We start from the raw sequence: 16,461 nt of genomic DNA on the forward strand, positions 1-16,461 counted from the left end.
AGCTTACAGGCAGTCTTCTTCTCTTTCCATAAGAAACGCTTCAAACTGAGCTCGTAATCTCTTAGGGGCAGACTCTGCTGCCGTTTGTAGATGACGTACTTAACCACCACCGATGATCCTGCGAAACCGCTTCCGTAGGGTGACCAAATGCTGTTTTTCTCGGCAGGTTTCCTCGACGGTCAACGTAATGTGATATCTATGGCCTCAGGCTGCAGCTCTGCGGTTGCACAATTCCTGCCATTCAATCTATCTTTTTTTATTGTTTAAAGGTCTAGTATAAGGCTCCTTCGGTCCACTTGACCTTGTCCATCTCGCATGCTTTTCAAGGTCTTTGTCCCCAACTCCCTCGTCACCGCGCAACCTGCAGACTACGCAGTTTAGTCAGCAGCTACGTTTTCTCTGAGTAGTGCACTTCCATCTTTTAGTGCCACTTTCTAGCCAGTCTTAAGCATTCGCATCAGTGATGGTGTACAATGCGATAAAACGCATTCTTTTTTTCTGACACAGTACTTTTACAGGCCGAAAGGACAGCACACCAAATAGAGCTTGTGAATTATTACTCCAACCGATAATTGCCCTTGCTCCACCCAGTCTTTACATTTGACCATCGTAGATTTATTCCTGGCATAGTCTAATATGCCAAGGAAAATAAAACAAATAGTCAGTCATCCCCAGACACAAAAGGAAGATAAGACAAAATGAGAAATCGACTTATGAATTCATCTTTGTGCTAAGCTCAGATACAACTCAAGAACAGAGTGCTAATTTGCTGCCCAATGCGGTCTTCCCACAGTCAGCGTCGGCGTATCATTCTGAAGTCTCGGTCAACCAAATTGGGTCTGCTGGTGTCACATCGCATACGGCTGCTGTGCACGTGCAATTAGACTCATTGCGACGTCATCGAATGATAGGAAAATAAAATGATCTGCGTGATATATTAACCAGATTAAACATTTTGTTTTGAGTTGTATATGATTATATATTTATTTATCTAAAAATGATTACTCAACTTACGAATTATCTGCAATTATTTCACGGACTAGGAACGCTCTAGAATGGGTCAACATTCTCCATGAGCTGTGCCATCGAGCAGTGCAGCGGCCACCGGTGTTCGGGATGAAACGATACCCCGACGCCTAAGACTAATGCTATGCGTGAGGCAATTTATTTTCCATTGCTCTTGTCATGGTTTAGCAAGGGGCAATTTCTCAATATAGCTGTGGTGTTTGCGATGTGCAGTTGCGCGTAGGAAATAAGCAAGGAGAATGCTTTACAAGCAGCGATAAAATAAAAACGTAATGAAGGTAAATTGCCAGCAAGGGTGGGACGGAACAATACCGCGAACCAGTTCGGAACGGTTACTCTGATTTGTTCCGGTTTGGGTTCAGTTCCAAGATAGCGGAAAAAAATCCGGTTCGGTTCGGTTCCGGTACCGGTTTTCCGTTCGGTTCCGGTACCGGTTTTCGGTTCAATTCCAGTTTCGGTTGGACACCCTGCTCACAGTAAAACATAGCCCATACCAGCTTTCACCATCTAGAGTCAAGATCAGGGTCCGGCAGAACTTTTAAAGGAAGGCGTGAAGCCTCCCTTCTGCATGCCTGGATGTCCTGAAGAGCACTGTGAAAGACTGCTGCCTTCTTGAAGCAACCGAGCATCACACAGCTTTCCGCGTTGTACTCTGGACAGCACACAATACAACGTTCTATATCCCTGCAAACAACACATATAGAACATAGCGGAGACGATGTCATGCCTTTCTTATGCATTCAGGCAGGATTACATGCAGACACCGTGCAAATTCGATGTATTAGTGTGCCTTGATGTCTTCTCGGTTCCTTGGTCACACATGACTTGTATGGCACCCTCCGCAGGGTACCAAAATGGTCGAGTACCGTTTCTCCGAAGCAACCTGCCTTGAACTCTTTCTCGTGCAAAAAACAATTTTCGTATTAGTAAAACGATGGTCAGGGCAAATCGTATTAGGGCAGTTGGCGTTTTTTTCGAGTTGACTAGTGAGTCACGCAAGCAGAATAATCGTGCTGTGTGAAGGAATCACCTCAGATATTGTGAATCACTTGTATCGTTTTGCTACCAGCATTTATTTCTGCTTGGCATTGCCATCTTAGTGAAATACGTTTATGTATTACATGACACTGTGAATCAATACGTCACGTCTCGGCCAGTGTAAGACGTGAGTATATAAAAATTCGGCCAACCACTACATTTCAACAGGCAATCACGGAGACGTCGCTTGTAAACGACAACGCTGAGCTGTGGGAGCTGGTTCTTCCGGAGAGCGGGCCTTTCACTTTCGTGAACGCCGCCGCGGCCACACGTCTCGCGACCTCGGGTTTGGAGTGGCTCCGCATTATCGCCCGGGAAAACAGTGGCACGTGAGTACTGAGTGCGGATCAGTCTCCACTATGCATCTCTGAAATAGAGACTGCAGCGGGCAGCATTCCACAACACTTGTTAGCTATCCAAGTGCCTCTCATCTATGCCAAGATACACTGACACATACTCTGCCGTGTGAATGGTATTTATAATCGGCATTTGTTTATTCCCTGACGATGGGTGTACTTAAGCCTCGTTCAGATTTGCCTATTCGGTGACAAGGGCGAGATAAATGTAGCACTATGAAAGTCATCCACAGTTCATACTTCATGTCTCTGCGCTGCTGACGAGGTAGATCTCACAAAACCCTGGGCCATTGACGCGCAATGGAGGAAAGACTAGGGGGACGTTTAAGTTTTGCCTTAGAAGTAGATGCAATGTGCAATTGACACAGCTATTTCTTTGCGTAATTTTCTTACTTTTTCTTCAGTCGATAACACGAATTTTATAATAAATGTTACTCTAACTTGAGTACACATCCTAAACGTACCTAATAAGTTGTACATGCCACAATGGATTCATCTCTAACACGCTTGCCACCAACGAATAAGCACTGCCTAGAAGAAAACGAAATTTTTTGTTCCTTGGTCTGTAAATTGTCTTCTCTGTTGATAACCGGAGACCACTAAACACAGCTTTCGTCAATCCGAGGCGATTTTTTAATGGGACATTATTCAACGAACTTCACAAGATATCCTGTTGTCGTCTCGCGGCATCCGGTTTCTACCTTGTTTGAAAACAGATAGAGTGCCTTTGGATTTGTTTATGATACTACGATTGCGCAGTTTGTTGAACGTGCCAACGGCAGTTCGCAATGCGAACATTGAAGGCCGTCTTGTAGTGTAGTACTTCGCTTAGAGTATGGTTTATGTCATAGATATTATCAGCAGCCAAAGGGAACCGATTGGATTTGCATTAATCTTGCAAAGTTGAAACGCATTTAATCAACCATCCACTAAGTGGGGCGGAAGTGCTTTTCTTAAACCTATGTTCTATGGCTTTCGCCTAGCAAGGGATAAAGAAAAAAAAATACCGTTCCACGTCTATGTGTTGCGTGACCGCCTGGCATTCAGTAGACCTGGGTTCGAACAGGAATTGCTTGAAATCTATAATTACCTTTTCGTCAATTTTGGCTGATTTTGGATCGTTTCCTAAATGTATGTAGATTTAGTCTTTATGTGGGGTATTTGCATTTCCGGCACGAGTTCATGTGGTGTGACCTCGTAACATTGTCCACCAATAACTACTTTTGCGCACGATTATTTCGGACACGGGCTTCCTACTACTACATTGACAACTTCACCTACGAATTATCGACTGAACTAGCTGTATACGCTTCACGTAAAAGTCTGGAGGGCGCTTCGCGGAATAACCTTGAAGCCTAGTCAAAATGTAAAAAGAGCAAAATGGCACCTTTTCTTTCTCCTTAACTCTACACGACCAAACCATGTCATGACTTGTTGTGAAATGCATCTTTAGAGCGCCGGCACTTTCCGACGCCCGCAAAGCAGAAAGAAAAACGGCATTGCTCCTCCCTGCAGACGCTTGATCCATGAAACCCGCAGAGGTCCCCGCTAATACAACCTAACAGCAATACATTTGGGGCAGGTTTGGAGAGTGAAAGCAGGGGGAATGACTGGATATCATGGGAACTTAATTTGCAAGAGGTGGCAGCCTATTGGCAGGCACTGCGCCTAGTTTCTATTCTTACGTGGCTGTGCCTCACTGTGGGCACGTCAGTCTGCGTTAGCGGTGGTGACACAAGCGGAGTTTGGTTGGCTTTTGCTATCATGCTGCGCGCTGCCCCGCAACTTCAGTTAGTCGCATGCATGCTCAGGTTCTCTCTAACAGTAACTCTAACTAACTTGGCGCTTCCGGCTGCTTCAAATAACAGCAATCTCTGACTGCTTCATTATTGTCTTATTTCCTGCGTATACACATGACGGAGCCCAGGGACGTCTAAAGCATATGGTATAATTGGTGCAACCTACCCAGGCAAGACCGGAGGTGCATGCACTTCGTACCGCCGGTCATGCGGCCGCTTTTATAATTTTTTCTTAGAATTTGGCTTCACCAATCAAGTAGGTCAAAAACACTGACAATTTTAGCAGTGAGGTAAATTAGGCTAAAGCAATATTGCGCGATAGATTAAGATTAAGCAATATATAGAGAAAGCGATTGATCTGAGGAAAAGCCATCGGCGGCGCAAACGTCGTTGTAGTAGTAGGCACAGCATGTCGGAAATAATGGGGGCTGCTCTACAACCTTATATCTTGGTAATCTGCGCTTGTAGTGTCTCATCACTAATTAGTGTGTGAATTGCGGTGACGAGGTAATGAACTCATTGTAAATGATTGAATATTTGATGAATAAAGTAATGGAAAAATTAGAAACAGCGGTTTGAATGTATCAATGTGTTTAGTATGAAACGCGAATGACTTCTGATGCTAGGTATCATTGTATAAAAAAATTATTTGAAACTGAAAAAAAAAGAAAAAAAAACGAAAAAGCATGTTTGTGTGTAAAACGCTATCGCGTCATACACTTAACGGTGGAGCTTAAGTGTCCGCAATTTCTTTTCCAAATACAACTACAACAGGTGCTGCCATATTTCCATACATGAGATTTATAGGTGACAGGTTGTATGCTGCAACATCAAATGTATTTTTTAGGGCACTCCAAGAAATGGCACATAGAAGGCATATGTATACAGTTTTTCGACAGTTCACTGAAATTTCCAGAACAATCTGTACTAAAGAAATTTTTGTCTTCTTTATACCCACATAACTTCTGAAATTATTCCGCACTTTATTGAAATATACATTGGGTCGAAATTACAACTATAATATTTTTTTCTCAAGAAAAATGGCCAAGCTTAGAAATGCGTAATGGCCTATGTTCCTTTCCTTGCCTTTCTTCAAAAGGCTCTTCTAAAAAAAAGAATTTTTAAGGCTAACGCTCTAAACATTATTGCGGCCGAGGCTCCAGCAGCGAGGCTAATTCTTTTGCCGCTCCGTCCACTCTGCGCAGGTGTAACAGCCAAATCCTGATTCTAGATTACAAACGTTTCACACCTGGGACGCCCATCGCTGACGGCACACTGTGGATATACGAACAACTTCCGTACGTATACTCTACTCACCTTTTTCACTGCATGATTGATGTTCTGGAATGTGTCGAATTCGATATAAGGCAAAACATCATACTTAAATTTTCAGCTTTATTTTCAACGTGTATGGTTATTCAGCGGCCATTTCATTTTACTGAAAGTTACCTTAATGATGGCGCTTTCAAACATTGCTAGTAATAAACGAGAATTTAGAAAAGAAAAGCTGCTAGCTCAGCAGAGGCTCTAACCGTTGGGGGTAAATATCTACAGACATGCTCTATGCATAACGAAAGTAGGCTTGACCGTATTCTTCAGCTAATTTTCTAATGGCTTTAAACAGATAATCATAACATATGGAGTAAAATAAGCCACTATATTTGCCGCAAAAACTATAGCTTCTTTTGCGGCGCTAGGGCTTCACATCGTCAAAAGTGACATAAATCATAGTTGCAGCACTGGTATTGTTATATCTGGCTTTTTAATGAGTCTTTTATTAATTACTGATAGATGCCTCTTTTTGAAGCCGACACGCGAAGATCCCCACCCTCGTTTTGAATTTTACCTCAGAAAGACACTTGCCAGAACACAATTCAGTGCTTTTTTGCAGCTCTGGTCAACATTTTAGGTTTTATCTTCTTTAAAGATTTCTGACGCTTGAAGAGCTTCATCTCTTGGCGCAAACTTTGTCATGTCTCAACCGTGCTTTGATCTCTTTTCTAACATTTTCTGCTTGTAATCATGGCGGCGTGACATGAACGCTGCCTCTGTCGCCTTATAAGCGTTGTTAAGGGTGTGGTCATTTAGACAAATGGAATTTCCCAAAAAGGTGGGCTTTTCTGCTTTTGCTCACTGGCATCGATATTCACGAGGAGGCATTTGTTTTTTGGTTAATTTGAGACGTACATCTTGGCGAAAAAGAAATTCTGGTGGTGTTTCAGAAAACTCAAGAATTCAAAATTGCCAGATTTTTTTTTCATAATCGCTCTCCAATCAAACGAAGAAAAATGTTTAACTGGCAAAATTATGGGTCACATTAAGATAATTTTCGGATGCCGCACGGAACACCACTGTGCGTTACAATTTGCGTGAGGCTGCGACGTAGCCACTGAAAGCGTGGTCTTTGCCTTGTTTTTATGCTGTTTGGGCAATTATTTGTACAGTTGCTGAATGCGGAGTCCCCGCTGAAACCACTGTCTAGACGATTGATCGGGGCGTTCCAAACTGGCAAGATTAAGTGAACAGAAAGGAAAGCTCAGAATAAGGCGTACTGGCTGTTTCCAGCATTCTTGTCACCTATTTCTCTTTGGAGCCGTCATTCTCCACAAGTGAAGAAAGGAAATTTTTGACACCAATACTGCTTTGTAAACTAAGAGTAGGTCTGACGCTAAGGAATAACCAAAATAATGAGATAAATAAACGTCTGCCGTTAAGGGATAATAAAATAAAAAACGAGAGACAGTTGACTCCTCCATGTAACGTAATATCATGCAAAATCTTCCGATTAACGATTATTTGTCCAGATTTATGCTTTTTTGGTCCTTTTAGGGATGGGCCAGGTCGGTTCGAACGCGGATCAACACAGTTTTTCTAGTGGACATAGAGAAGTTTAGGGGAGGCCATTAAATATCTGGGGACGGCCGAAGTCAATTTAATTTGCGACGACGTCGTCTTTGAACGTCGACCAAATCAATTCTAGAATTGGGTAATATCAGCTATGAGGTGTGATATTGAGATTACTTGCGTTGGCTGAGCCAGATTTTGGTGCAGATATAAACAAAAAAAAACGACGGTGGTAGCAAACGAGCCAGCAAAAAGCAACTTAAAGGCTAAAAGCAGCGTGTGTAAAGCCCGGCAAAAGTTAATTTCGTTAACACCGACAATATTACCAAAGACTAGTACAATCATATGGAGATTAGAATAGAGTGACACTGTCAATTAGGGGACCAGTATTATAGGGGGCTGTTAGCGCACATGCACCAGATGCTTTTCTTATTGGGCGAAGTAGTAAGTATGTGCCTAGGTGGGGTTAGCGTCCCTCCCAAGCTCTCGAACCGATTTCTAAATCTGCGACATTTAAAACCCCCGCCAGGGTGGTGCAGTGGTAAGACGCCCGACTACTGTCCGGAGTTCCCGGGTTCAAACCCGACCACGGCGGCTGCGTTTCGATGGAGGCGAAACGAAGTGGCGTCCATGTGCTCTGTGATGTCAGCGCACGTTAACTGATTTATTTATAGGAAGGGAAAGGCGCGGTAACTGCCTCACTTGTTTTTCTGTGGACACCGCAACCGCGCCGTAAGGGAAGGGAGGAAGATAGAGTGAAAGTGGACAGAGAGAAAGAGGAGCCGTAGTGGAGGGCTACGGAGTAATTTCGACCACCTGGGGATCTTTAACGTGCGCTGACATCGCACAGCACACGACGCCTCTTCGTTTCGCCTCCATCGAAACGCAGCCGCCGAGGTCGGGTTCGAGCCCGGGTACTCCGGCACAGTAGTCGGGCGTCTTACCACTGCACCGCCCCGGCGGGGCCAGCGCACGTTAAAGATCCCCAGGTGGTCGAAATTACTCCGTAGCCCTCCACTACGGCTTACCTTTCTCTCTTTCCACTTTCACTCCCACCTACCTCCCTTCCCTTACGGTGCGGTTCAGGTGTCCGCATAGCACGTGTAACAGATACGGCGCCTTTCCCTTTCTGTGAACCAATTAAAAAAAAACGTTTAAAACAATAGCGTTAAATGGCCCGTTCATCAGAAACAAGATCGTAGACTTTGTAAGCGAAGCTAAAAACCACGACCTTGGTGGAAGACAAGTAGTGCTGGCAACTGTCATGGTCGCGCAGTGATTTGACGTAGGGTTGGCTGACGTTACTTTGGTAGCCATAGTTATCATAAAGATAACCATAGTTCTGCATAAAGAAAGTAACAAAATTCCCATAAAGAAAGGTGTTAGGCAAGGAGACACAATCTCCCCAGTACTATTCACAGCTTGGTTAGAGGAAGTATTCAGAGACTTGGAATGGGAGCAGTTAGGGAGAAGGGTAGATGGAGAATACCTAAGTAATCTGCGATTTGCTGATGACATTGCCTTGCTAAGCAACTCTGGGGATGAACTGCAAAGAATGATTGATGACCTAGACAGGAAAAGTAGAAAGGTAGGCTTGAAAATCAATATGCAGAAGACTAAGGTAATGTTCAACAGTCTCGGGAAGGAACAGCAGTTTACATTAGGTAGCGACATACTGGAAGTAGTAGGCGAATATGTCTACTTAGGACAGGTAGTAACCGCAGATCCGGACCACGAAAAAGAAATAACAAGAAGAATACGATTGGGATGGAGCGCATTTGGCAAGCACTCGCAGATTATGACTAGCAGCTTACCGGTATCACTCAAGAGGAAAGTATACAACAGTTGCATCTTGCCTGTACTCACCTATGGGGCTGAAGCGTGGAGGCTAATCAAGAGAGTTCTACTTAAGTTGAGGACAACCCAGAGGGCTATGGAACGAAAAATGGTAGGGGTAACATTAAGAGATAGAAAGCGTGCAGAGTGGGTCAGGGAAATAACTCAAGTTACCGACATTCTAGTAGAAATTAAGAAGAAGAAATGGACATGGGCAGGACATGTAGTGCGAAGAGAGGATAACCGATGGTCGATGAGGGTTACAAACTGGATTCCAAGGGAAGGAAAGCGTAGCAGGGGGCGGCAGAAATTTAGGTGGGCGGATTAGATTAAGAAGTTCGCAGGGGTCAAGTGGATGCAGCTAGCACAGAACCGGGTTAAGTGGAGAAATATAGGAGAGGCCTTCGCCCTGCAGTGGGTATAATCAGGCTGATGATGATGATGATGACTTTGGTAGCAGCACCAAGTTTGGCCTCTCCTTTCATATGGGACAGCAATATCAATATTAGGTGCCAGGTAGAACACTTGAATTATGAGTTACCCCTAGACCACGCAGGTAAGTTGATGCGTCTAAGGTAATGCTTGCCTTTATTTGTTGTGGGGTAGTCTATACTGCCATGTCATACCCTTAAAGGTGGAGCTTAAGAATCTTTGACTTATAGTTAGGGCGATTTCGGCTTCCTCTTGACCTCTGAAATGCGTTATACAAATTCATAACAGCTGTTTATTATGGTCATTGCTGTATATAAAGTGTCAACTGGAACTCATATATAGATAACATATGCTCCTCTCAATTTAAAAAGCTATGTTTTCTGAGGCATAAACTAAGAAATTCTCCTTCTCACGTAAAACTGCGGACGTATAACGTTTATATCAGGCTAAAGCTTGAGTATTCTTCGGTGGTATGGGACCCATTTACTAAACTTAACATCTATCAATTAGAAAGGGTTCAAAGAAAAGCTGTTAGGTTTATATATTTGAAATTTAAAATCGCCGACTCCCCCACTGAGATCATGGCGAATAACAATATTGAATTCCTTGAAACGCGAAGAGAAAAATATCGCCTTGAGTTTCTTTATTCTTTACTTAACCATAGGTTAGCTTTCTATCCTTCGCAGTACACATCCCCTCTATCCGCACGTCATACCCGACATAACCCCATTCATTCATTGATGCCGTATTTTGCGCAAACTAACTGTTTTAAATATTCGTGTTTTCTGCGGACAATATCCGATTGGAACCATGTTATGGCACTGTCATAGTTTTGCAAAAATTGTCTGCTTATTTTTTGCATAGTTTTTTTTTTATTGTGTTCTGTATCGTTTGAGTTTTCCTAACAATGTATGCCTGTCCTGCTTGGACCCTGAGAAAGGTGACCAGTATGCACTAAATAAGTAATAAAAATAAAACACATTATACAATCCCCGAAATAAGTGCAGTTATTCTTTCACAGTCTTGGTATTGTTCTGCCACCGTTCTCCTCTTGCGGAATTGGAAAGGCGTGAAACTTTTTCGCAGGGGAATGACGAGGCACGAAGACATCAGCCGCGCACTTCGCGACAAGAGGTACTGGGCCAGCTACAATATTGCGTAAGTGAATTTACCATAAGACAAACAGGAACAAGCAAGCTTTTCGGCAGCCTACAAAGCACGTTAGAAGAAACTCTTCGCTAAAAAATCGCTTCTGAACGCCATTCGGCATTGTGGCTGTTTTAGTCTTGTGTTCATTAGCAATATTTGTAGTAAACGTAACAATTATTTGACCACCTCTTTCAATAATTGATGACAATAAATGAACAAAGTGGACTTCATTGGCTTATTTTATAAATTAAAAAAAGAATCACGTTTTCTGCTATCAAGGTATTGTCTACAGTGGCTGAGGTGGCTTCAGTCGCTAACTCCTGATAGACATTGTCTACAGTGACTAAATTGACTTTAATTTCTAATTCTGGAGGGAAGGAACCGTACCTTTTACAGAGTCTGGCAAGCACAACTAAACGTTAGTGAGCTATGGATGCTGCCTATGCAAATGTGCACTGTGTTTTAGATTGTGAACATGTTTATACTTGCAGGTACTTTGAAGACATCTTCGCCATTACTGAACAGTTGCCGAAAGTGGAGAAGTATGGTGATTACTACACATACGAAAACTGCCCGCGGGCAAAGATCTTCAGGCGAGACCACGTGAAGGTTTCGGACATGGAATCCATGATCGCGCTAATGAGGTAGGTACATAAATATTCATTCATGTTTTCAGGAGCTTTCATTCATGCGGTTCATTTATACTAAAGGACTAATCTTGATATTTTCAGCTTTGTATCTTGTTAAGGAGCAATACTAGAGACGTTTACGCGTGAGCTAGCATCTTCTGTGACCTCTCTTTATTTGACGGTTGAAAATGTTTGCATTTCTAAAGCATTTCAAGTATGAACAAGTGTCATAATGTTCAACTTGCATCAATTTGACATTGGACTAAAAATATTTTCTGCTATCGCTTTTGGCGAGCTTGCTTACTTAAACTTACATTCAAGTGGAGTGGAGTCAAATATACATCACTGGTGAGTACATTAGTTAATAATCTATCACGTAGTCCCTAACATTAGGTTATAAGCAAGTGATGATGTCATCGTCATGGCCATAACACATGGCCTGATACGCCTACTCTTCAGACTAATCTACCATTTTTTCTAACACATGGGGTTGTACAACAACTCTAATGTTTTTCCTGTGTGGAGAAGTTTCAGGCCTACAAGCTTACTACCTTAGTACTGATCCTCTACTTCCTGATTATCCTCACAATTATTTTAGAATTCTTTTGCCAACCTCTTTTGTTTTGCCCACGCCAGGTTTTTAATGAAAAAGGCAACAGCAAGATGGGATATTTGTAATATATGCCGCCAAGAATACATCCCCAGAACTCTTTATAAAGGAATCACATGGGTCGCTCAATGATCAAATAGGCTGCACTATCTTTGGATCTCTTTCAACCACCCTAATTTACTATGTAGACTTGGTTAAGGACCATTTGTGCTCGATTTATTCTTCGCACGTACTGCCGAACGTCAAGCAATTCAATTCTACTTTTAATGCAAAATCAGTCCTTGCCTAATGAGTGGTGTATGCGGTACGTGCAACTACGAGTTGAGCGTGTCTCCTCATGAGAAAGAAAATAAATAATGTAGGGTGTATTGTCAACACCAGGACTTGAATCACCACTGCGTCATGCATCAAATGGGTGCGCTAACCACACCTGAACACCGACGTTTGAGAAAGAATCTATTGCTCTCGTAGACAAGAGGTAGAGACACACGGAGCAAACAATAAAATAATAAAATAAAAATAAAATAAAATAAAACTAAAATGAAATAAAACTAAAAAATAGTAAGGAAACTAAATATAAACTTAAAAAACATAGACACCGCAACCACAACAAAACTAAAAAAAGCTCAGAACAGAAATATTTAGCCTAAAAACACGCAGTTTCCGCATTTTCGAACGTAAGGAGACTTGAATACAGCCCAAAAAAAGTATTATTTTTCACAAGAGATTTGACCAGTCCACCTCTCGTGAGAAAGAGATCCTCATTTGGTGAAGGTCAGAATTTGGTCGCTTAGTCGAAATCCCATTAACATCAATCAATGTTTACTTTAATACGTTGATTCCTTGTACACATATTGAGTGTAATCGCCAGCCAGCCTGGACCATTACTCTTGTATATAACCAGGTGCTTTGGCACCGTATTAGATTCAGTTTTACACCTAAGAAGTATCTTTGTCTACCACGTACTTTTATGTTGCATATTTTGTACAGTGTGCGGTGTGCATGCTTTTTATTCTATACAACTAGCATGAAGAGAGGGCGTAAATTATAGCGATGTTTGGGGTGTAACTTATCGAAAATGTGTCAGTGATGAACGCCGTTGTGGAGGGCTGCTGAATAATATAATCCATGTGTGGATTTTTGAAGTGCGCTGATTTCATTACCTACAACAGCGCCTTTTGAAACAGTAACTTCACTACGTGAGGTAACGCGAGGGTCACCATAGCTTCGGATGACCTTCAAAAACCTTCGTGGTCAAGTTGCAACTTAAAATTATCCGAGATCACTGCCCGATCTGCACTGGGAAAATATGTCAGCGCAAGCGTTCTTGTGTTGTTCGCGAAATGTGTCAGCTATTAAAATATCCAAAGGTGCACTCGTTTATGCGATGGATCATGAGCCACCCATACGCGTTCCAAAATTGGGCCTCATGCAGGCACACTTAGTCCGAGCTCCAGACCTTGCGGTCCGCTAGTCATGTCGCATATTCTGGGTTCTTCGGTATCCCTGGTATCCGCGCTGTGAATTTATTAGTTGAAACCGACAAAAAAGCTAGATTATATCCACAACTCACTAAACAATTCTTACTAAACCAGTTTTGCTTTATTATTTGTTCCTAAGCTTTCAACTAACATTAAGATTGAAGCCAATCAGTGATTATCGGTTAGGTACTGGAAAAACACAAAAAGAATGCTCCCTTAAATATGTTTTTGTCAGTGTCTTCAATTGCAAGCCAAACAATATTACAGATGATTAAAACGAAATTCATGCCCGCTTCTAGCCTGGGCTATTGATGACGCATGCATAGGAATCACTTTTAGCTCGCAAATGCTATTCTTGCCTTCATATGCGTTTTGTTTCATTCGTGCGTTACAACTGTTGTGATAACCACTTACTGATAAAGGCGGTTCTCTTACGCCCGGCTTTTCTGTCTTTGTGTAAGCTCTCCGCTCATTTCTTTCGCAGATACAACGATTACAAGAATGACCCATTGTCGCGATGTAACTGCACACCGCCGTTCAACCCCACATACGCCGTCGCTCCTCGCTTTGACCTCCTGGACCCGAACGGGAAGTACGACATCATTGAAATGTACCCGCGAGCTGTGGGTGGCATTGATGTCAAGGTACGTTCTACTTTCTTCTCGGCATTCGCTCACTATGTGTCCGTCTGTTTCTGTAGAAAACGGACACATACGGGCGCCTACACCGAGTATTTCAAGCAGTTACATAGTTGAATTTTTCTCTTAAACATCACGGTGAGTAGTTTGCTACGATCTTTGTGGTCGCACTGTATGATATTCCGTCCTTTGCGTACCCGAAAATTTTTTGATAAAATGCAGTCAGCAAACTGAAATGTACCAATCATATTTAATATCTTTACTTTATATTGTAAAATTGAAAAATGTTCCAGTAGAATAGAGCACATTTAAAAAGGTTGGAATTGGCAATGCAGTTGAATACAGCAAATGGGAAAAATGCACTTTTAAAACCTGCTTAGCCTGATAGGTTACAGCGGCATTTAGTAATTTAACAACATCACTCAAAATTTTAATGGCAGAAATATTGTTACGGCCTTTTGTGATGTTTCAATAACTGTTTTATGTCGGCAATGGCAAATAAATGCCCGTCGCACTGGGATTAAAACAATTGGCCGCCGCTCTTAGCGATGGGGTTATCTTTGTGAATGTTTCAAACTGTGATATTTATTACCTCCCTCTAATTTCGAAGCTAAGCTCATGATTATTTTCCAAGACATGTGCAATAAAGTATGATAACTTGTGAATACCAAGCAGATGGAGGAATGAGAGTACACCATGTGATAATCGCTTCGAAATATCAGGGCCTTTTCTCTGTGAGCATTCTATAGGCGAAGTATTTATGAAAAACAAAGAAAAGTTTTTAGGATTTTATTAAAGCAAAATCTTGCACCAGCCCGTAGCGCGGACGAATACTTCCTTCGTATACTTTCCGCCACCGTCGTGGCGCTAAGTGGGAACTAAATATTCTGCTAAATAAGGTGATAGCCTTGCTAAACAATCGACGCAACTTGGTGGCAGAGCAGAGGCTGCTTCGTAGTGACGCTTGTTAGGTGAATAGTGACCCTGCTGCTCAAACTTCGTCCGAAACGACAGCTACAAAAGGTGTGCCATATAGGCGTTCTTTCAGATGCTATAAGCTCGCTGCTGTGAGGATTTTGTCGTCTGCCATTACACAGAATTGCAACTTCATCTAGGGGGTTTTGCCCCTCGCTGAGTAAGAAACACGACTGGGTGTTGTGTGTGCCCAAGTCCAGTCTCGCCGGGCGATGAGTGTCGTACACGTCTCGTTTAGCACTTGATTCTTTCGCCGTGTTGGCAATCACGTTTTCACAGCTAGACCTTCGGTTTGCGAGGTAGAATTTCTTTTAGTACAAAGACAGGTAGCTCCCCTCTCCCCTCCCTGAATATGACTTCAGGGTGAAATGTAGGATTTGGAAGCTGGTTTTGATAATAAACAGACACACAAAATGCACTCGGATGATGATCTGCTAGGATATTAAACGTCTGTCGGAATTCTTAGAATGATAACGTCCCCCCAAAACCTGATACGGCGCCGATAGCGAGGCTCATGTGAGAGAGACTGATTTAATGTATTAGCGCTGCTACCTGCATTCCCGTAAAAATCGCATTTGTGTGGCTGTGAAGCACATTTGACCTTTGACCTTATTAAGTACCGATAAAATAAAAACAAAACCCGATAGCGGGTTTCGAGACCAGGCCGTGGCAAATATATCAGCCTAGCTAGCCATCGCGCCGCGTAAGTACAACTTTTTTCATACGAAAACCAGTAAATCATTCTCGCTTAGAATAGGCTGTGTTGGCCTTCATCTATGACAGAGTGACACCGCAGACCGCAATGCGTAGCAACCATTTAGAAACAGTGTGAAACTTACGACGAGGCGCGGTTTCTGCAGCGCTAGCACTCGCGCTTCTACTTTGTATGGGGGAGCAGACTTGAGATGCCTGTCGTACTTTAATACAAGCCACCCCCCCCCCTCTTTTTTGTTGTTGTTTTCCCCTCTCTGGGGCATCATATTTGTGAGTTTATTGTGTAGAAGTAACCCTATAGTGTTTTGTATAGTGCTTGGGTCTGTGAGTAATGTGCGTTTTGTATGTACGTATGTACACAATAAATTCTCTTTGAGTGTATTCTGATACATAATCAGCAGGTGGCGCTTAAAGAACCCGACATTGTGCCCAACGCGCGTTGTTTTTCGCTATGAACAGCCGGGTTTCTTACATTTTCAGACCTGTATCGGACAATTCCGAGTTGTATAGCTCAGCCTACATGTTTTAGCTTTCTCCGGTAAGCACGGAGGCTAACTAGGGCTCGTTAGATTGTCTGATGCGCTAAGTATCGACATGCTCTACGGTGACTCATCATAAAGAGAGCACAACCTCATAACATTCGCCTCAGAGAGGAAGACGAAGAAAGCCCGTTATCGACAATTCGGTAAAATAAACGCATGAAGCCATGCAATGTGTTTAGTAGTTCTACAACATGATATTTAAAGTTTAGCAGTGTTAAACGACCTCTATTTTTTCTCTTCTATTTCGTTTGCTATGACAGCGTCATCCCTTTTCTCCCATACTTCGTGTCATTTTCGTATGACCTACCCTCATGGGCATCCTAATTTACTGGCCAGCTCAATCGAGGATATTCGACGGAGTTTATCCATGCGAATTCTTAGGACCGCGCAAG

The 16,461-nt window shown here is 42.6% G+C and overlaps 1 protein-coding gene across 1 annotated transcript in view; it reads left to right on the forward strand.

Moving 5' to 3' along the window:
• The window catches only part of LOC146174163 (putative aminopeptidase PLBD2), an 87,021-nt gene that overhangs the window by 66,456 nt on the left and 4,104 nt on the right, over positions 1–16,461 (forward strand). The window contains exons 8-12 of the mRNA XM_084585331.1: positions 2,233–2,393; positions 5,425–5,517; positions 10,418–10,489; positions 10,972–11,124; positions 13,685–13,844. Of these exons, the coding sequence (XP_084441457.1) occupies positions 2,233–2,393; positions 5,425–5,517; positions 10,418–10,489; positions 10,972–11,124; positions 13,685–13,844 (639 nt within the window). The remainder of the gene's footprint in view (positions 1–2,232; positions 2,394–5,424; positions 5,518–10,417; positions 10,490–10,971; positions 11,125–13,684; positions 13,845–16,461) is intronic.

Source organism: Amblyomma maculatum, chromosome 11 (assembly GCF_055883805.1).
Source record: "Amblyomma maculatum isolate TAMU_Amacu chromosome 11, ASM5588380v1, whole genome shotgun sequence".
Taxonomy (NCBI): domain Eukaryota; kingdom Metazoa; phylum Arthropoda; class Arachnida; order Ixodida; family Ixodidae; genus Amblyomma; species Amblyomma maculatum.